This window comes from Macaca thibetana, chromosome 8, assembly GCF_024542745.1.
Source record: "Macaca thibetana thibetana isolate TM-01 chromosome 8, ASM2454274v1, whole genome shotgun sequence".
Lineage (NCBI taxonomy): Eukaryota > Metazoa > Chordata > Mammalia > Primates > Cercopithecidae > Macaca > Macaca thibetana.
The window spans coordinates 78,065,340-78,087,934 of NC_065585.1; the positions used below are offsets into that span (position 1 = coordinate 78,065,340).

Here is a 22,595-nt window from a genome sequence, read left to right on the forward strand (position 1 = left end):
TACCCAATAGTGGGATTACTGGATCATATCATAGTCTATTTTTAGTTTTTTGAAGAGCCTCCATAGTGTTTTTCATAATGGCTGTACTAATTTATATTCCTTCCAACAGTAGAGTTCCCCTTTCTCCACATCTTTGCCAGCATCTGTTATTTTTTGTCTTTTTGATAATAGTCGTTCTGACAAGGGTAAGACGATATCTCGTCGTGGTTTTGATTTGCATTTCCCTGATGACTAGTGATATTGAGCATTTTTAAATATACCCATTGTCCATTTGTTTGTTTTCTTTTGATAAATATTGGTTCAGCTCATTTGCCTATTTTAAGTCAGATTATTGGCTGGGCACCTTGTCTCATGCCTGTAATTCCAACACTTTGATAGGCTAAGGTGGGTAGATTGCTTGAAATCACGAGTTCGAGACCAACCTGGGCAACATGGTGAAACCCCATCTCTACAAAAAATATAAAACTTAGCCAGGCGTGGTGGTGAGCGCCTGTAGTCCCAGCTACTCAGAATGCTGAGGTGGGAGGATGGCTTGAGCCTGGGAGGTGGGGAGGTTGCCGTGAGCTGGGATGGTACCACTGCAGTGCGGCCTGAGCAGAAGAGCCAGTCCTTGTCTCAAAAAAAAAAAACAAAAACAAAAAAACCAAAAAACCAAACCCAAACCAGATTATTTTTAGTATTTTTTGCTGTTGAGTTTCTTGTATAGTCTAGATATTAATCCCTTGTTGGTTAATAGTTTGCAAATATTTTCTCCCATCCTGCACATCGTTTCTCTCTTCACTCTGTTGATTGACTCCTTTGCTGTGCAGAAGCTTTTTAGCTTCTATTTAGCCCTAATATAATCCCATTTGTCTATTTTTGCTTTTACTGCCTGTGTTTTTGAGATCTTCCCCATAAAATCTTTGCCCAAACAACATCCTAAAACATTTCTTCTATGTTTTCTTTCTTTTTTTGAGACGAAGCCTCATTCTTGTCACCCAGGCTAGAGTGCAGTGGCAGTGACGTGATCTCGGCTCACTGCAACCTCCACCTTCCGGGTTCAAGCGGTTCTCCTGCCTCAGCCTCTTGAGTAGCTGGGATTAAAGGCGCCTGCCACCACGCCCAGCTAATTTTTTGGTATTTTTAGGAGAGATGAAGTTTCACCACGTTGGCCAGGTTGGTCTCGAACTCCTGACCTCAAGTAATATGCCTGCCTTGGCCTCCCAAAGTGCTGGGATTACAGGCATGAGCCACTGCGCCCAGCCTTTATGTTTTCTTCTAGTGGTTTTATACTTTAGGTCTTACATTTAAGTCTTTCATCCATTTTGAATTGATTTTCTTCTTTCACAAAAAAAGAGTTTTTTTTTTTTTTTTTTTTTTTTAATATGGTGAGAGATAGGGAGCTAGTTTCATTTTTCTGCATATGGATATCCAGTTTTCCCAGCATTATTTATTGAAGAGACTGTCTCTTCTTTAATGAGTGTTCTTGGTGCCTTTGTTGAAAGGCTGTAAATGCGTGTATTTATTTCTGGGTTCTGTATTCTGTCCCAGTGCCATGCTGTTTTGGTTACTACAGCTCTATATAGAATATTTGGAAGCCTGTTAGTGTGATGCCTCCAGCTTTGTTTTTGTTTTTGCTTGTTTGTTTTTTTGCTCAGGATTACTTTAACTATTTGTAGTTTTTTAAATGAATTTTAGCATTGTTTTTGCTACTTTGGGGAAGAATGTCATTGGTATTTTAATAAAGATTGCACTGAACTGTAGATTACTTTTGGTAATATGGTCATTTTCACAATATTTATTATTCTAATTCTTGAATATGGGAGATCTTTGTATTTTTTCATGTCCTCTTAAATTTCTTTTATCAGTGTTTCGTAGTTTTTCTTGCAGAAATCTTTTACCTTCTTGGTTTAATTTATCCTACGTATTATTATTTTTTTTTTGTAGCTATTGTAAATGGCACTGCTTTCTTGATTTCTTTTTGTGCTAGTTTGTTGTTGGTGTATAGAAACAATACTGATTTATTTTTTAGTTTTAGAGATGGGGGTCTTGCTATGTTGCCCAGGCTGGTCTTGAACTCCTGACCTCAAATGATCCTCCTGCCTTGTCCTTCCAAAGTGCTGGTATTACAGGTGTGAACCACCATGCCCAGCCAAAATACAACTGATTTTTTGTGTGTTGATGTTTTATCCTGCAACATTACCCAATTTGTTTATCAGTTCTAAGAGTTTTTTTTGAGGAACTTTATGTAAGGTTGTTGTAGGGTGTTCTATATGTAAGTTCATGTTGTCTGCAAATGGGGACAGCTTGACTTCCTTTTTTCCATTTTGGATGCCTTTTTTTTTTTCTCTTGCCTAATTGCTTTGGCTAGGACTTCCAGTACTGAGTTGAATAAAAGTGGTAAAAATGGGCATCCTTGTCTCATTTGAGATCTTAGAGAAAAAGCTTTCAGCTTTTCCTTGTTCAGTATGATGTTGGCTGTGGTTTTGTCATATATGGCCTTTATTGTGTTGAGGTATGTTTTTTCTATAGTTAACTTGTCGAGAGTTTTTATCATGAAGGGGTGTTGAATTTTATCAAATGATTTTTCATGTCTATTAAGATAATCTTTATTCTATTGATATTTGATTTTATTTATTGATTTATGTAGGTTGAATCATCCTTACATCCCTGGGATAAATTCTGTCTGATCTTGGTGAATGTCTTTTTGCATCTATGTTCATCAGGGATATTGGCTTACAGTTTTTTTATTTGGTTTTGGTATCAGGGTAATGCTGACCTTGTAGAATGAGTTTAGAAACGTTCCTTACTCTTCAGTTTTCTGAGAGAATTTGAAAAGAATTGATAGTTCTTCTTTGTATGTTTGATAGAATTCTGCAATGAATTGGGTCCTGGGCTTTACTTTTACAGGAGACGTTTTATTATAGATTCAATCTTGCTACTTGTAATTGGTCTGTTCAGGTTTTCTGTTTCTTCTTGGTTCAATCTTGATAGGTTATATCTGTCCAGAAGTTTATCCATTTCTGCTAAGTTTTCTAATTGGATGCACAGTTATTCATAATAGCCTCTAATGATCGTTTGTATGCGTGTGGTATCAGTTGTAGTGTCTCCTTTTTTGTTTTTGATTTTATTTATTTGGGTCTTTTTTTTTCTTGGTTAGTCTGGCCAGCAGTTTGTCAATTTTGTTTATTTCTTTAAAAAGCCAACTTCTCCTTTCATAGTATTTGTTTGTCTCAATTTTGTTTATTTCTGCTTTTGATTTTCCTCTACTAGCTTTGGGTTTGGTTTGTTCTTATTTTTCTAGCTACATTGTTTATTTGAAATGTTTCTACTTTTTTGATGTATGCATTTATTGCTACAAACTTCCCTTTTGATACTGCTTTTGCTATATCCCGTAGGTGTTGGTATGTTGTGTTTCTACTTTCATTTGTTTCCAGAAATGTTTTGGTTTCCTTCTTAGTTTCTTCATTGACCTATTGGTTGTTCAGGAGCATGTTGTTTAATTTCTGTTTACAATTTCAAAAGTTCCTTTTGTTATTGATTTCTAGTTTTATTTCACTGTGGTCAAAAAAGACACTTGATATGACTTTAATTCTTTTAAATTTGTTCAGACTTATTTTGTGGCCTAATGTGTGGTCTGTCCTGGAGAATGTGCTGATGAAAAGAATGTATATTCTGCAGATATTGCATGAAATACTCTGTAGATGGCTGTTAGGTTCATTCGGGATAAATGTTCAATGTAAAGCCAATGTTTGTTTCTTTGTTGATTTTTCTGTCTAGATGATCTTTCATTGCTGAGAGTGGGGTGTTGAAGGCTCCAACTATTTTGTATTGGAGTCTATTACTCCTTTTAGATCAAATAATATTTGCTTGATGTAGCTAGGCGCTCTGATATTGGTGTATATATATTTGCAATTATATTCTCTTGCTGAATTGATCTCTTTATCATTATATATTGACCTTCTTTGTCTTTTTTTATAGGGTGTTTTTGTTTTGTTTTTTTGAGGCAGGGTTTCACTCCCTCCCCCAGGCTGAAATACAGTGCTGTGATCTCGGCTCACTGCAACCTCAACTTCCCAGGCTAAGGTGATCCTCCCACCTCAGCCTCCTAAGTAGTGGGGACCACAGGCGTGTGCTGCCATGTCCAGCTAATTATTATTTTTATTTATTTATTTACTTTTGTGGAGATGGGGTTTTGCTATGTTGCCGAGGCTGATTTCGAACTCCTGAGCCCGACTTGGCCTCCCAAAGTGCTGTGGTTGCAGGCATGTGCTACCATGCCCAGTTTCTTTTTATAGTTTTTAACTTAAATTATGATTTATCTGATAATGAGTATAGCTATTCCTGCTTGCTTTTAGTTTCTGTTTGCATAGAATATCTTTTTCCATCCTTTTACATTCGGTCCATATGTGTCTTTATAGGTGACATGAGTTTTTATAGGCAGCATATAGTTGGGTCATGTGTTTTTTAATCCATTCAGCTAGTCTATGTCTTTTAAGTGTGGAATTTAATCTGTTTACATTCAAGGTTATTACTGATATGTGAAGACTTAACTCTTTTCATTTTGTTAATTATTTTCTGGTTTTGTATATTCTTTGTTTCTTTCTTCCTCCCTTAATGTTTATTGTTGCAGTTTGGTGATTTTCTGTAGTACAGCGGTTTGATTATTTTATCTTTCTCCTTTGTGTACCTGCTCTACTAGTGAATTTTATTCGTTTACATATTTTCATAATAGTGTTTGTTATCTTTTTGCTTTCAGATACAGGACTTTTTTGAGCATTTCTTGTAAGGCTGATCTAGTGGTGATGAATTGCCACCATTTAAAAAGAAAAAGTCTGGGAAAGACTTTTATTTCTCCCTCATTTCTGAAGGATAGCTTTGCTGGGTATTCTTGGCAGGCATTTTTTTTTTTCAGTACTTCTCAAATATATCATTTCATTCTCTTCTGGCCTGTAAGGTTTTTTCAGATAAATCTGCTGTTATCTAATAAGGATTTCCTTATATGTGATGTAATACTTTTACTTTGCAATTTTTATTTTTAATTTTCTTTTGATAAGGGTCTCACTCTCACCCAGGCTGGAGTGCAGTGGTGTGATCACAGTTTGCTGCAGCCTTGACTTCTTGGGTTCAAGTGATGCCCTCACCTCAGCCTTTTGAGTTCTGGGACTACAGGCGCGTGCTACCATGCCCAGCTAATTTTTGTATTTTTTGTAGAAATGGAGTTTCGTTATGTTGGCCAAACTGTTCTCAAACTCCTGGGCTCAAGCAATCTGCCTGCCTTGACCTCCCAAAGTGCTGGGACTATAGGCATGAGCCACCATACATGGTCTCTCGTGCTATTTTTAGAATTCTCTCTTTGACTTTTGACAATTTGTGAGTCACAAAGTTTATGGTAACATATAGGAGAGGTGCTTGATTTAGATTGTTGTCACCAGGGAAAGGTGGAAGAAGTTCCTGGAAGAAGTCCTAATTGAACTCAGCCTTGAAGGACAATGATTATATGTTAGCAAGATAAATGAATTAGAACATTATTATAAATGAAGCAGATAAAAGTGTACAATCAGATGAAGTACTTTCCAGTATTTGAACTGTGTGGTAAGAATAGCTTCCCTTTGGGAGGCCAAAGTGGGCAGGTCACCTGAGTTCAGGAGTTTGAGACCAGCCTGGCCAACATGGTGAAATCCCGTCTCTACTAAAAATACAAAAAATTAGCTGAGTGTGGTGGTGGGTGCCTGTAATCCCAGCTACCCAGGAGGCTGAGGCAGGAGAATTGTTTGAACCCAGGAGGTGGAGGTTGCAGTGAGCTGAGATCGCACCGCTGTACCCCAGCCTGGACAACTGAGTGAAAACTCCCACCTCAGGAAAAAAAAAAAGAATAGCTTCCCTGGTCAGTAGGTTACAGAGCATTTTATTAATAGATAAAGGGAGCAGCAATATGTGCAAAGGCACTCAAGGTCAAAATAGTATAATTCATTGGGAGAATTGCAAGTGCTATAGTTGGGTATTCCTGATAACTACCAGGAATAAATAGATATACCTGGTAAGATTTAAATATATAGCTCTTGAGTAGAAGTGTTGAGAAATTAAGTTTGGAAGGAAGGGAGTAGCCAAATTCTAAGAGTTTGGACTTTATGTTGTATGTCAATGCTTGTTTTATCTCATCATGATTGTATAGATTAAAAATTTTAATTAGAAAAAAACATAGTCAAAGCATGTCGTTTAATGAAAAGAAGTATACCAATTTGAGGAAAGACAAAATATTTGCTACTATATTTTTAGCCTAATTGAAATGTGTTGAAATCTGAATTTATGCCTACATTGAGAATGACAAATAATATTAAAATTTCTTTTGTACTTTTAGCAGCCTGGAAGTTTTTCTAGCTGGTCTGGTAGTTTCCTCATGGATGATAACATGTCTAATACTCTAAATAGCCTTGACGAGCACACTAGTGAGTTTTACAGTATGGATGAAAATCAGCCTGTGTCTGCTCAGCAGAATTCACCCACAAAGTTCCTGGCCGTGGAGGCCAACGCTGTGTTGTCCTCTTTGCAGACCATCCCAGAATTTGCAGAGACTCTAGAACTTATTGAATCTGTAAGTAAAAAATTGTAAGATTATCAAAAGTTCAATTTTAGTTACATGATTTCATGCTCAGAAACTGAGTTTTGGACATTGACCAGTTTTATGTTTTGTATGCCATACTTAATTTTGTTCTGGTATTTTGCAGTGGCTTCTAGGGGAAAAAAGTTTAAAATTTTCTCAAATATGTGCCTTTTGAGGAATTTTTAAAAATTAAAAACTTAATTCATTTTTTATTATATAAGTTATACAGGTGCATTAGAGAAAGCTGGAAACTAGAGAAAACTGTAAAAAAGAAAATTAAAATGTTTCATAAACCCAGAGTTAATAATTTGATATTTTCCTTTCAGTCTGTGTTCTATACTTAGAAAATGCATTATATTTTTAAACCCAAAAATACACTTCTGTATTACATTTGTGGATTTTTTTTTTCCACCCTATCATGAGCATGTTTCTGTTTCCTTAACTTTTTTAAGCTTGAATTTTTTGTTGTTGTTGTTAAGATGGAGCCTCACTCTGTCGCCCAGGCTGGAGTGCAGTGGCACAATCTCAGTTCACTGCAACCTCTGCCTCCTGGGTTCAAGCGCTTCTCCTGCCTCAGCCTTCTGAGTAGCGGGATTACAGGTGCCTGCCACCATACCCAGCTAATTTTTATATTTTTAGTGGCAATGGAGTTTCCTCATGTTGGCCAGGCTGGTCTCGAACTCCTGACCTCAAGTGATCCTCCCACCTCGGCCTCCCAAAGTGCTGGGATTACAGTCGTGAGCCACCATGCCTGGCCTAAATTTGAATTTTAGGGGCTTTGTAGTATTCCATCAGATGAATATAAGAAAATATATTTACCCAATGTACTATTATTATTGGACATTTAGGTAGTGTCTAGCTTTTCAGCATTACGAATAACATATAAAGCTTTGTGCAAAATCATGATTATGTCTTTAGGTTAAATTGAATTTCTGGATCAAAGTGTATCACCATTTTTAACATGTTCCATACACATTACCAAATGATTATGCAGAATTTGATGGTGTCTTCCTGATGTGGAGTAGAATGTGAAGTTTTATAACGAATTATACTTTTTGATAATAACTTAATTTTTGATAATAACTTACAATTTGTTCTTCTTAAAATACTTTGACAGTAAGCTTCAACTACTGAATTAGATGAACTATTATGTATTCTGGAATCATAGGAAAGCCATAATCTGTTCCTCTCAAATGACCTTGCTTAAAAAAAAATGTCCAAGGAAAGCGTTTCCACTGATAAAATGAGTTGTTAATTAACTCTGTGGAAATCATCATCCTGTGTTCAAGATCAGATTTAACTAGGTTATAGCATTAACTTTATTAACAGTTTAATTTATTGCAGGATCCTGTAGCATGGAGTGATGTTACCAGTTTTGATATTTCTGATGCTGCTGCTTCTCCTATCAAATCCACCCCAGTAAAATTAATGAGAATTCAGCACAATGAAGGAGCCATGGAATGCCAATTTAACGTCAGTCTTGTACTTGAAGGGAAAAAAAACACTTGTAATGGTGGCAACAGTGAAGCTGTTCCTTTAACATCCCCAAATGTAGCCAAGTTTAGCACTCCACCAGCCATCCTCAGAAAGAAGAGAAAAATGCGAGTGGGCCTTTCCCCAGGCAGCGAACTTAGGGATGGCTTATTGAACGATGGTGGTAATACAGCGCTAAAACATACACCACTGAAAACACTACCATTTTCTCCTTCACAGGTAGCGGTGTTGATTTTGTTTATGTTTCTAAATGTCAATGAGTTAGATTAAATTAGATCTTTAATATCCTTACTAGCAGTTGGTAACTTTGATAACATAAAAAAATAATGTGTTTAAATGTAAACTTGAGAATACTGAACTCTGAGAGATTAGAAAGTATCTCACAAAATGTAATAGTGGCATATATATATATTGGAGACAGGGTCTTGTTTTGTTGCCCAGGGTGGAGTGCAATGGCACAAACATGGCACACTGCCGCCTCAACCACCCAGGCTCAAGTGATCTTCCCGCCTCAGCCCCCAAGTAGCCTGGACTATAGATGCGTGCCACCACACCTAGCTAATTTTTGTATTTTTCGTAGAGATGGGGTTTCGCCATGTTGCCCAGGCTGGTGTTGAACTCCTGAACTCAAGTAATCCACCTGCCTTGGCTCCCAAAGTGCTGAGATTACAGGCGTGAGCCACTGCTCCCGGTTCTGCATGATATTATACTACAGTGTTTAGAGAGACATTTTCTTTATCTTGTAGTCCCATATCTTTATAGAACTCATCATAAAACAAGCCTGGAAAGGTAAAATTGATTTGCCCAAAGTTATCTAATGCAAGGCTGAGACTGAGATCCAGTTTCCTGACTGACTACTGTGCGATAGATACACCTGATAAAGTTTAAAGTGACCTTACCTATTTAAAGTAATTTATTTAGTTTGCCCCCTGAATTTTTCCTTTTAACGTTCCTTGGAAGAAACTTAGATAATTGCTTACTGTAAGAATTTAATGTGTCAAGAGGTTTCCCAAGGATGTCCAGAACTACCTACTTACTTTCTTCTCTTATAATACCCCTGGACAGTAGATGTTCATGTTAGGACAGTTTCCTATTGAACACTTGCTATGCTCCAGGCTGTTTGCCAAACTTTTTTTTTTTTTTTTTTTTGAGATGGAGTTTTGCTCTTATTGGCCAGGCTGGGGTGCAATGGCACCATCTCGGCTCACCGCAACCTCCGCCTCCTGGGTTCAGGTGATTCTCCCGCCTCAGCCTCCCCAGTAGCTGGGATTACAGGCATGCGCCACCATGCCTGGCTAATTTTGTATTTTTATTAGAGACGGGTTTCTCCATGTTGGTCAGGCTGGTCTCGAACTCCCAACCTTAGGTGATCTGCCCACATCCGCCTCCCAAAGTGCTGGGATTACAGGCGTGAGCCACCGGCCCGGCCTCCAAACACTTTTCTTATAGCATCTCAGTTGATGCTCTTTCAAAAGGAGTTAGGTGGAATAAAATTCTGAAGTTGAGCCACTTGTAAAAGGCAACAGTTAGTAAGAGATGGAGCTGATGTTTTCTGAAAGTGTTTGGCAGAGGCTACAAAGTTTAAGGGGGAAGAAGGGAGTTTAATGGTCAAATAAACATGGAGAATGCTGGGATATTATTGGAGGTATATTTTGAGGCTAGGGAGATAAGTAGGATCTGGCAGAACATAGATCTCTAAAAATTGTGCACCCATGCTTCAGGGAATGCTATTTGTATAGACTACAATGTGAATAGTCTGTTCACCCCCAGACCTGCTCTCAGAGTTAAAAAGCACTGGGGAAAGTGAAGTAGGCTTGGGCACACTAGCAGTTTTCTATTCTGGAGTTTTGCACACTAGCAATTTTTATTGAAGTGTGAATTCTAAGGTAGAAGTGTCTGAAAGATGCTTGTTTGCCATGGCAAACTGCTTGGATTTTATCCTGTAAAAGAGGGTTTGATTACTAATCTTAGGGTAAAATAAATTCAAGTATTCAGAGCCAGAAGTGATAGAGCTAGACTTCATTCTAGTTATAAGGAGCTTTGAAGCCATTTCTATGGCTTCATACCACTGTTTCTAATTTTTGACTACAAAAATAAATTAGTATTTCACAATTGTATTGTGAATATAATTAGTATTTCACAGTTGTAAATTATATAATTTAGACGATGGACTCGGTGATACCAATTTTGACTTCTTAGAGGTTCTGTGTTCTAGATAGGCAAATTTGCCAGACAGCTGTATTTCTCATCAGCAAAGCGTTATTATATTCTAAATTAAAATACTCTCATAGAAAAAGCCACTTAAGGTCATTTATTAATAAGAGCTAAAAAAACTTTTTTCAGTTACACACTGTTGTACAAAACTGTTAGATTTAACACAGCAACTGTTTATAGTTTCTATGGATCTCTATTTGATAATACACTTTTTACAATTTTTAGTATTTTTTTTTGTAACTTTTGAATATTTGTTAAATGTTTCTTGAATTCCTATATGTGCTAAACACTGTTCTAAGAGCTGGGGAGACAAAAATGAACAAACCAGACAAAAATTCCTACCCTCATGGAGCATAATTTCCATGGAGTATAAGTGTAATATTATTCATAAGCTTTTTAAAAGAGGTATGAAGAAATAATTTGAAAATCTTAGTTTAATATTTGTGTAGGGATTTTGATGTTCTAGAAATCATCTTTAAACTCTCTTCCATTTTTAGTTTTTCAACACATGTCCTGGAAATGAACAACTTAATATAGAAAATCCTTCATTTACATCAACCCCTATTTGTGGGCAGAAAGTTCTTATTACAACTCCTCTTCATAAGGAAACAACTCCCAAAGATCAAAAGGAAAATGTAGGGTAAGTAGGTATTAAATAATTGTGTTAGAGAAAATGGGGAGCACAATATCAACAGTAGATTAGCTTTTTGTGCATATAAATAGCATGTATCATAATCCCTATTCCTACAGGACTTAGAATTTTTTTTTTTTTTTTTTTTTTTTTGAGATGGAATTTCGCTCTCGTTGCCCAGGCTGGAGTGCAATGGTGAGATCTCGGCTCACTGCAACCTCCACCTCCCGGGTTCAAGTGATTCTCCTGCCTCAGGCTCCTGAGTAGCTGGGATTACAGGCATGTGCCACCATACCTGGTTAATATTGTATGTGTAGTAGAGATGGCATTTTACTGTGTCGGCCAGGCTGGTCTTGGACTTCTGACCTCAGGTGATCTGCCCGTCTCAGCCTCCCAAAGTGCTGGGATTACAGGCGTGAGCCACTGGGCTGGGCCAGAATTTTTTTTTTTTAAATCATAGCCTTATGTTTTCTCCTTAGGACAGTCAAAACCAACTTAAATATAGTATCTTTGATTTCAATGAAAACATTTCTAGTACTTTTTTCTGTATTAATTCTTTTTTCTATTTTAAGATGAGTGATTGAAATCAGAATTACCATAGGCAGGCATACTGTAAAATAGTCTTAGAATGTTTAGATGAAGCATATATATATATGTGTGTGTGTGTGTGTGTGTGTGAGAGAAAATTTAGTGTGTGCTTAAATTGCTTTGCTTTCATTAACTCGTATGCAATCAGATTGTGACTATAACATAAATATCTAAATGATTGGATAGTTTCAGAACACCTACTATTAGAAGATCTATATTGGGTACCACACCAAGAACTCCTACTCCTTTTAAGAATGCGCTTGCTGCTCAGGAGAAAAAATATGGACCTCTTAAAATTGTGGTATGTATATTCATTTTATTTTTAATAATTTTCCTAATTTTAAAAAAACACATTGTGATTTTTATCACTTTGATTTTTAACATTTAAAAAAGATGTTTACTGAAACAGATACAAAGCTTTATCTTTTGATTTTCAAGTTTTTTATTATTGTTGTTTTGTTTTGTTTTTGACATGGAGTCTCGCTTTGTTGCCCAGGCTGGAGTGAAGTGGCACGATCTCAGCTCATTGCAGCCTCCACCCCCTGGGTTTAAGTGATCCTCAGGCCTCAGCCTCCTGAGTAGCTGGTATTACAGGTGCCCGCCACCACACCCAGCTAATTTTTGTATTTTTAGTAGAGATGGGGTTTCACCACATTGGCCAGCCTGGTCTTGAACTTCTGACCTCAGGTGATCCACCCCCGCCTCGGCCTCCCAAAGTGCTAGGATTACAGGTGTGAGCCACTGCACCTTGCCTAATTTTTAAGTTTGAATTTTGTGTCCACCTTTTTCTTTAACTTGTAAATCCTTGCTTGGCTTGTTTTGAATTCTTAGCTTTATAGCATCCAGAGAAAACAGATCAGGTGTCAGTGGAACTCTTCTGTTTTTTTTTTTCATTTTTCTTTCTTTTTTTTTTTTTTTTGAGACACAGTCTTGCTCTGTCACCAGAATGGAGTGCAGTGGCTCAATCTCGGCTCACTGCAACCTCCACCTCCCGGGTTCAGGCAATTCTCCCTCAGCCTCCTGAGTAGCTTGAACTACAGGCTTGCGCCACCACGCCCAGCTAATTTTTGTATTTTTAGTAGAGACTGGGTTGCACCATGTTGGCCAGGATAGTCTTGATCTCTTAACCTCATGATCCGCCCGCCTTGGCCTCCCAAAGCGCTGGGATTACAGGAGTGAGCTGCTGCGGCCGGCCGAAACGCTTTTCTTAATACTGAAATTTACATTTTAGTAGTTTCAGTCATGGTTACATGTATTAGAATAAAATAATTTTAATATACTGAAGCACTTTCATGATAATATTTAGGAAACTAATCAGGGTACCTCTTTAGGAAACTAATTAGGAAAAGGCTCAGTTTCCTTTTCTATGCTAAGGAGATCATAAAACACACCCCAAATTGTTACTGTGAAGCTGAAAGAGTTGATGTAATTAAAAGAGCTTGTCTGAGTTTCAAGTAGTGTGTGCTTGGTTGCTGCTGTTATTCTAATAATAGTATTTGCGGTAGTAGTTCACGAATGAATAGGACTGGGAAGTGTTCTAGTTACTGTGCTTTCATATATCTTACTGCCTTTGAAATACCTTGGAAAAGTGATGGGCATTTTAGGCAGTTACAGATTTCTGACAAGTTCTTTAGAAATACAATTTTTAAAATATTGGTGACTTTCAGGGTTTTTTAGTTATGTTCTTCTATTTTTAGTCACTTTTTGGTTAGATTCGTTAGCAAATTCTAGTTTACTTGATTTAATTAATTTTCTGCCCAAAAGCATGTTACACACACACATCTACTAGTCTTTTCTTTCTTTTTCAAAATACTGTGTTAAAGGGTACATAGTAGGGTTGATCGAGTCTTTTTGTCATTTAGCTCCATGTACTGCTGTGAACAATCATGTTTCCTTTAGAGCTTCCTGGAGTTTTTATTTATGCATATACATAAATAAAACAAGAGTATGACCACACTTTATTATTTTATAACACCATTTTTTAATTTAACCAAGTAAATGTATATATTTATCCCATAATTTTTAATGTTTGCATAATATTCCATTGTGTGGAATTACCTGATTGATTTAGCCTGTCTGTTTCAGTGTTTTGCTGTTTATTTTAAAAATTCATCATTAATTCAGGAAATATTGATTGAGTGCCTAATAGGTTCCAGGCAGTGCACTAGGCTTTAGGGATGGAATAAATGTTGAAAAGGTCAAGTATGGTTCCTGCCTTCATAGGGGCATGTAAACTAGAGGCGGGCGGATCACGAGGTCAGGAGATCGAGACCATCCTGGCTAACACGGTGAAACCCCGTCTCTACTAAAAATACAAAAAGAAATTAGCCGGGCGTGGTGGCGGGCGCCTGTAGTCCCAGCTACTCCGGAGGCTGAGGCAGGAGAATGGCGTGAACCCGGGAGGCGGAGCTTGCAGTGAGCCGAGATCGTGCCACTGCACTCCAGTCTGGGCGACAGAGCGAGACTCCGTCTCAAAAAAAAAAAAAAAAAAAAAAAAAAATTCTACAGTGAGTCAGGGTCATTCGGTCAACATATAAGTGGAATAAAAATTATCATTTGATAGCTGGGTGTGGTAGAATGCTCTTGTAGTAGTCCCAGGAGGTTTGTTTGAGTCTGGGAAGTGGAGGCTACAGTGCGTGGTGATCAAGCCACTGCAATCCAGCCTAAGGGACAGAGTGCAGCTCTGTTTGAAAAACAAAAACAAAAACAAAAGTATCATTTGTAATAGGTTTCAAATACCTAAATTCCTTGTCAGTTTGTTTACTAGCCTTCTGACATTTTAAATTTAATACCAGCAGCACTCACAGCTCTTTGGATAGAATTTGACTATTGCCAAAACAGATTACTTGCATCAGCAATTTAAGATAAAAGGAAGGCAATAATTTAGAAATTAAAATTCCTAGAATATTTATAGGCTCATATATTTCTTTGCAGTAAGTTGACTTCTCATTTCTCCTCCTCCTCCTCCTCCTCCAGTTATTTACTGAGCATCTACTATATGCTAACCACTTAGCTTTCTTTTGTATCTTACTATGAGTCAAATGCACTTCTTGGAGATTGGCTTTGGAATTTTAATCAGGTATATCTTAAATATCTGTTGCCTTTTTAATAAACTTTGATTGTTTTAATATTTACTATGAATTATTCAAAAGGCTAAAAACTCTGTAGAAGTATTAAGTTTGGTAGTATCAAACCTGAAAAGTATTAAATGGAGGAGTTCTTTGCTTTTGACACATTAGAGCAATTAAGAGAATGATTCTTCCTAGTGAATGAATTAATCTGTCTTAGCCCTATTCTAGGACATTTATATTCTTAAAGGGGGAAAAAACTCCAGATCTTTTTAAGAATACTATACTAGATCAAGAAAATGTGGGCTGGATGCAGTGGCTCATGCCTGTAATCCCAGCATTTTGGGGGATCAAGACAGGCAGATCATTTGAGCTCAGGAGTTCAAGACCAGCCTGGACAACATGGTGAAACCCCATCTCTACCAAAAATACAAAAAATTAGCTGGGCATGGTGGTGTGCACCTGTGGCCCTAGCTACTTGGGAGACTGAGGTGGGAGGATCACTTGACCCTGGGAGGTAGAGGTTTCAGTGAGCTGATATTATGCCACTGCACTCTAGCCTGGGTGACAGAGTGAGACCCCATCTCAAAAAAAATTGAGGGAAAAAAAAAAGAAAGAAAATGTGGTACAAATACTCCAGGGACTACTATGCAGCCATAAAAAAGAATGAGGTCATGTCCTTTGCAAGCACATGGATAGAGCTGGAAGCCATTATCCTCAGCAAACCAACACAGGAATAGAAAACCAAATACTGCATGTTCTCATTTATAAATGGGAGCTAAATGATGGGAACATGTGGACATTTAGAGAGGAACAACACACACTGGGGCCTTTCAGAGAGTGGAAGGTGGGAAGATAGAAGATCAGGAAAAATAACTAATGGGTACTAGGCTTAATACTTGGGTGATGAAATAATCTTTGTTTTTGTTTTTGTTTTGTTTTGTTTTGTTTTGAGACAGAGTTTCACTCTCGTTGCCCAGGCTACAGTGCGGTGGTGTGATCTCGGCTCACTGCAACCTCTGCCTTCCAGTTTCAAGCGATTCTCCTGCCTTAGCTTCTGAAGTAGCTGGGATTACAGGTGCCCTCCACCACCCTGGCTAATTTTTGTATTTCTAGTAGAGACGGGGTTTCACCATGTTAGCCAGGCTGGTCTTGAACTCCTAACCTCGTGATCTGCCTGGTTTGGCCTCCCAAAGTGCTGGGATTACAGGCGTGAGCCACTGCGCCTGGCTAGGTGATGAAATAACCTACACAACAACCCCCCATGTTTACCTATGTAACAAACTTGTACTTGGACCCCTGAACTTAAAAATTAATTTGAAAAAAGAATACTTTATGTTCTTGGTGAAATATCATCATTAAAAAGCTCTTTGAGGCCGGGTGTGGTGGCTCACACCTGTAATCCCAGCACTTTGGGAGGTTGAGGTGGGCAGATTACCTCCTGAGGTCAGGAGTTCGAGGCCAGCCTGGCCAACATGGTGAAACCCCGTCTCTAGTAAAAATACAAAAAATTAGCCAGGCATCATGGCAGATGCCTACAATCCCAGCTATGCGGGAGGCTGAGGCAGGAGAATTGGTTGAACCGGAGGGTCGGGGGGTGTGGAGGTTGCAGTGAACTGAGATTGTGCCACTGCACTCCAGCCTGGGTGACAGAGCAAGATTCCATCTCAATAAATAAGTAAATAATAATAATAATAATAAGCTCTTTGAGAAGTATACAGAAACATTAACATAATTCCTGTATGTCTCAGTCTAGATGAGAACACTTTTAACATTTTATTTTCATTTTAAAAGTTTTTGTAAGTTCTGTGAAATCTCATTTATATATGAATACTATTCTCTCTAACTTTGCTGGCTGGGGACATAAGCTGCTGGTGTTTTTTTGATTTTTGTTTGTTTTTGTTTATTTGTTTGTTTTTTTGAGATGGAGTCTGGCTCTGTCACCCAGGCTGGAATCCAGTGGCGTGATCTCGGCTCTCTGCAACCTCTGCCTCCTGGGTTCAAGCAATTCTCCTGCCTCAGCCTCCTGGGGTGCGCATCACCACCCCCGGCTAATTTTTGTGTTTTTAGTAGGGATGGGGTTTCGATCTCTTGACCTCGTGATCCGCCCACCTCTGCCTCCGAAAGTGTTGGGATTACAGGCGTGAGCCACCATACCGGGCAGCTGCTGGTTATTAAGTGCTGCCAGTTCTTTTATTTAGTAGAGGTTTGATTACCTTTTCAAGTATATCTTGGTTATGATAGGTATAAGTTAGATATAATTTTAAAATTTTTTTCTGGGTTATAAGTTGTGCTTACCTATTTGACAGAAAGCTAGATGAATAATATTTTGAGACTATTTCATCACTTAGCTCACACTCTTCATAACCTACCCTCCCACACTACACACACGTGCACACACACACTCACTCTCTCCCTCTTCTTGGATACTGTGTCAGCTCTTTGCTTAGGCTAGGTATACAAGGATCTTATATCTTATATATACAAGGATCTTATATCTAGGTATACAAGGATGCTTAGGCAAGGTATAAAACGACCTGATCACTGCTGTCAAGTATCTCACAATCTTAGTGGTAACAGAAACATGTTAACTAGTAATTACATACCGTGTAATAAATACAATAAAAGTAGAATAAGAGCTAGTGTATTTCCAATATGTTCTGTATTTCTTATTCTTATGTAAAAAAAATACTTGAGAAATAACATCTTTCTTTTCTGTTTAATTCTGAAGATCCTGACCTGAAGCAGGAGCTACAGTGGTTTCCCCAAAAGGAAGATTTTTGTTTAGTAGCCTAGAAAGAAGAAATTGCCATTCTTTACTCAGTACTTGCAAATGTGTAATACTGTTTTGCTATAAAATGGATTAATTTAATTAATATATCTATAGGGCCTAGGAGAAAATTATGACAATAATGGGAAAGTATAAAAGATGGGTTTCCTATGTATAGGGAGAAAAAGGAATTGCTGTAAATGACTTTTTACAACATTTTAAAAAACAATTTAGTCCCAGCCACTTGCCTTCTTGGAAGAAGATATTCGGGAAGTTTTAAAAGAAGAAACTGGAACAGACCTATTCCTCAAAGAGGAAGATGAACCTGCCTACAAAAGCTGCAAACAAGAGGTAATCTTCTAGTATTATTGTTACTAAAAGTCTTATTGTATCCAAGAGACTTTGCCATAAAGCTTCTACAACAAATTACTCATTTTAGAATACCGCTTCTGGGAAGAAAGTCAGAAAATCACTAGTCTTAGATAATTGGGAAAAAGAAGAATCAGGCACTCAACTGTTGACTGAAGACATTTCAGACATGCAGGTTTGTAAAGGATTATTATTATTGTTATTTTAAGTGGTTGCTTTAAGTCCTAGTGGTTCTTATTTCTTACTCATTGTGTAGCCAGTTCATTAGAGATTCATGGAGGATTTTTATTTTAGTATCATTTTGCCTAATTTGCAGAGAAACTATTCACTGTAGAGAATATTTTATTTACTTTTTTAAAATTTCTTTTGTTATGAGAGGAGTCAGCTGCCTTATATATGATGTCAAAAAATTGTAGTTCTCAAGATTTTAAATATCAGAGTTTATCTTTGGTTCATTTCCAAAATACTTAATATTATTACATTGCTAGAAATTTCAGCAGAGCCAAATTCTTGGAGAGAAATAAACAGGGCTTCCATTACCACTTACTCAGTAGTACCTCCATTTGTCTCCATTTTTGAATTAGTTATTTTCCTCTTTCTTTTTTCTCTCTTAGTCAGAAAATATATTTACTACATCCTTATTAATGATACCATTATTGGAAATACATGACAATAGGTGCAACTTGATTCCTGAAAAACAAGATATAAATTCAATCAACAAAACATACACACTTACTAAAAAGAAACCAAACCCTAACACTTCCAAAGTTGTCAAATTGGAAAAGAATCTTCAGGTATGGATTTATAAATTTCTTTAGTGATTTTTGTTTTTGTTTAATCAATGATCACTTTGGATTTACTGATCACAAATTATACTTTTTCTTTTAAATTCAAAATTGATTGTAACAGTAACTAAACATTTACCATTATTTTGTCATTCACATTTGGGTTTGAGAGACTCATTCATCAGGGCACATATAAACTAAACAATTGGAGCTGTAACCAAAGAGTCATCTGGTGATTTCCTCAGCACTGTATCTTTTTTAAACTAAAGATGTATAAATCTACTTCTGGCACCTCTTCTCCTGTAACAAATATGTATAGCCCTAATTGCTATTCTGAAAAAGGGTAAGTGGTTAGAAGCAGTTTCAGCATGATTTTGTTGGTACCATGGTTTCCAGTGAACATTTTGGCTCAGAAGTTGTAAAACAAGGTCCTTTTTTTTCTGTTGGGATGTGGCCAGTGTGTAACTGTGGTTGGGAAAATTTTTACTGCGTTAAGAGTTTACCCCAGAGAATTTGAGAGTTCATTGAGTAGGAAATTTTCTTCTTTATGCCACAGTGACTGCAGCATTAGTATTCCTGATGTTAAAGCATACCTTGAAAACATCTTTGGCAATCACATATGACCACCTTACATCTGTTTTCAGCCGCTGCTTTCTAAGAGCCATGTAGCACATTCTCTTAATCCATGTAAAATGATTTGAGTTCCCAGCGTTTAATTAACATAGAACTTTTGGGGAAAGTTATTATATAGAAGATCACGTCTATAACATAGTAATCTTTATAATAAGGGAAGAAAAAAACATAAACTTGATTTTTTGCTATGAATATATTTCCTAATTTTTAAATAAAGCATTCTTGGCTCATTTTTTGACATTACATCCTCTCTTTAAATCCTTTGCAAAATTTTGAAGCAGTAATGACTAACATTTATTTCCATGTTAAGACTCATTTGATTTGGGGGGAATTGTTGGGGACAAGACTTCTAAACTGCCTTCATAGGCCTGTAAGCAATGTAGATAGCTAAAATAATTGACTTTTTAAAAACTTGATCAAAAATATTTCAGTATATATTTAAAAACATTATTATTAAAAAATACAATGCCATTGTTAAAACATTTTTATAATTATTGCTTATGAAATATCTAATCAGTTTAAATAACTGACTTTAAGAGTCTAATTGTGATATAATATGGATAGTTATTTTAATACTTTTCACATCACTATTAATATTTCCTTTCTAGTCAAATTGTGAATGGGAAACAGTGGTTTATGGGAAGACAGAAGACCAACTTATTATGACTGAACAAGCAAGAAGATATCTGAGTACTTACACAGCTACCAGTAGTACTTCAAGAGCTCTCATACTGTAATTATTATTAAAATTGATGAAATGCCCCCCTCCCTTACTGCAATCTCTACTAAATTAGGTTGCAGTGAAATTTTTCTCAATTAGTTGTTTTTAAAGTTGTAAGATAGCCCTTTTAATACAGCATCTTTTTTCTATTCTACATAGTAGGCAGAAAGCTAGTAAGTCACTTAAGGGGTAGACAGTTTCATAGTTTATTTTTTAAGAGATGAGATTTTTAAAAATTGTTTTTAAAGAACAAGATGGGAAAATAATAGAATGTTCATGGATTTCTAAAAGTAAATTCTCATATTTTCTTCACAAGATATATGTTGCTACTCTCTTGATGCTGCAGTTTTGTTATAGATAGGTGTAAGAGTAGATATGATTTCTGAAATTAGTCTATGTATGGAAAGCACACGATTTTATGAAGTACTTTTGCCCACGTGCTGATTTACTTAGGCTACCATTTACAAAGAAACACATTGAAAAGGAATTTAAAGGAAGGCTAGAAAGTTGCACTACTAATTTTTTTTTTTTTCAGAAGCAGTAAAATTAACTACAGTGTTAAATGTATTTATTTGAGCATAGTACTGAAAACAAAAAGCATTCAAAAAAGAGTTTTTTCTTTATTAGTAAATAGTATTTTCTTAATCTCAGAAGAGCTGAGAATTTTGTTGAATGTATTGTACAGTATGTAGGAGCAGGAGGACTTTGTAAATTGGAAAGAAGTCGGTTTTTTATAATTTATTTTTATTTTTAAAGCTTAAATGTAGATATTTATACGTATACAGGGTGCCTAGAAGCCAATGTTGTTTCCTGTTATTACAGCTAACACAGTAAAGAAAAATTTTGACTTTAAGTATGAAACAATAGTAAGTTATAGCTGCAAAGAATACAATATCTCTACTATATGTCACATCTACCTAAATGTTGCACTATGCCCTTTAAATCATGTTGGTTATAAAGTAGTTCTAAAAATGTACTAAATAATAATTTAATATTTTCTTTTTAAATTATATCGGGGATGGTCATATACATTAATCTGGTGATTTGTATATGTTTTTGAAATTTTTGCATTTTGTTTAAAAAATAATATGGTACCTTGGTCCCTAAAAACAGTCTGCACTTAGAAGTTTGTATTTACTCAGTGTTTCAGAAGTGGAGAACATTATCTTTTATTTATAAAAATATTTTGTCCTTTTTTAAATGTTTTGTGTTTCTCTACAGGTTACAACAGTTGCTTCAGTTGCCTGTTTTAGGTGTTTGCACTTATTTTATTTCTTCTTGAAAGATTTTTTATTTGCTTTTGTGGTAGAGATTATATGTAATTTTTTTCAGTCATATAATGGTGTGCTGTCAACTTAAACACTGACAGGTAAATAGAATTGTACACTGTAGTTTGAATTATTTATAATTGACACACTCTCTCCCTCTCCACTCCTGAAGTATGCTGCTATAGAAAATAGCAGAATCGGCTTGCTGCTACGAGAGAAGGAAAGAGCGACCACCACTTGCACTGTGTGAAAAGATAAAAAACAAATGATGGCAAGTTCTCAAGTTAACTAAATGGAATCAACCATTACCAGGCAAATTCTTACAAATACCAAAATACTACTATGCCTTAAAAAACAAAATGAAAGCAGGTTAAGATTTTCTGCTTTGTTCGTATGTTAATAGAAATGGAAATACTAAGTATTTTAATGCTTAGCTCTTGAACAGTAGACCTAAAAGGGTTTTAAGCTATTTAAATCTACTTGCTAGTTTTTGCATATTTTTTATATATATATACATACACACACACATATATATATAGTGAGAAGTGAAGAAAATGTATGGTACTAAGATTATGCCTTGTTGATAAATAGATAAACCAATTTGAATCTTCTTAGCATGTTTAAGTATGTTGATTGCTTTCTAATTAATGAACTTCTCACAGAAATTTCACTTAGTGAAACCAATGATTGTAGCAAACTCATACTGGATCATTTCAGTTACCTTGAACTAATAGCACATAATAGTTTTTTGTTGTTGTTGTTTTTAATGTAGCCCTTACCTGGATATACATAGTCTGCAATCACCAAAGTATAATATCTTATAAGAGCTATATTTTTAAAGCATATTTTTTCTTGAGCATTAAATTATCCTAAATGGTAATATATTGTGGATAAGTCTGGGCTTATTGGACATAACACATATTTGGGTTGGTATTGGTTGAATCCTTCAGTTAACTGCTTTGTTGCTTTTTGCAAGATTTTTAATCTTAAACATGTCAGGCATCTTAAGTCACCTTTATAATGTTTTGTTCCTCTGAGTTTCTTTCAGCATGTTATACAAATGCCAGACATACATGTAGCAGCCATACTTGCATGGAAACTGACTACACATATATAATACTGCATTTTATTGTAAGGTTTTCACATTAATACAGCAATTACCCTGACTAAATTGAGTTTTGTGATATATGGAAAACTCCATTGTAAGAGAATCTTGCATACAATGTCGACATATTAACATCCAAAATAAAGCATCTGTGTACAAGCTGACTTGGCATTGCTCATTTCACTTGGTTTTGTGCTTTATAAGGACTGATAGAATCCTTAGAGACTTAACATTCTGTTCTTAGGCCTTTTTTCTCACTTAGAACTCTCTTAATGGTGATTTTACCAGTAAATACAACATTGCCCCTTTATTGAGCCTCATTTAAAACCAGATTTTCAGCTGCCTTTCAGATACTTTCACATGACA

General features: G+C 36.2%; 1 protein-coding gene across 4 annotated transcripts in view; it reads left to right on the forward strand.

The window, feature by feature from the left end:
- Positions 1 to 22,393, forward strand: part of MYBL1 (MYB proto-oncogene like 1) — a 47,453-nt gene extending 25,060 nt beyond the window's left edge. Inside the window, exons 9-17 of one of the 4 annotated variants that reach the window (XM_050802049.1) lie at positions 6,341 to 6,574; positions 7,928 to 8,296; positions 10,789 to 10,931; positions 11,697 to 11,811; positions 17,583 to 17,699; positions 17,788 to 17,892; positions 18,332 to 18,511; positions 19,744 to 19,868; positions 21,297 to 22,393. In XM_050802049.1, coding sequence (XP_050658006.1) covers positions 6,341 to 6,574; positions 7,928 to 8,296; positions 10,789 to 10,931; positions 11,697 to 11,811; positions 17,583 to 17,699; positions 17,788 to 17,892; positions 18,332 to 18,511; positions 19,744 to 19,868; positions 21,297 to 21,309 — 1,401 coding nt within the window. In that variant the 3' untranslated portion in view covers positions 21,310 to 22,393. Of the gene's footprint in view, positions 1 to 6,340; positions 6,575 to 7,927; positions 8,297 to 10,788; positions 10,932 to 11,696; positions 11,812 to 17,582; positions 17,700 to 17,787; positions 17,893 to 18,331; positions 18,512 to 19,743 lie in introns of all 4 variants that reach the window. The other 3 variants (XM_050802051.1, XM_050802052.1, XM_050802053.1) reach the window with 3 other exon arrangements.
- The last annotated feature ends 202 nt before the right edge of the window (positions 22,394 to 22,595 follow it).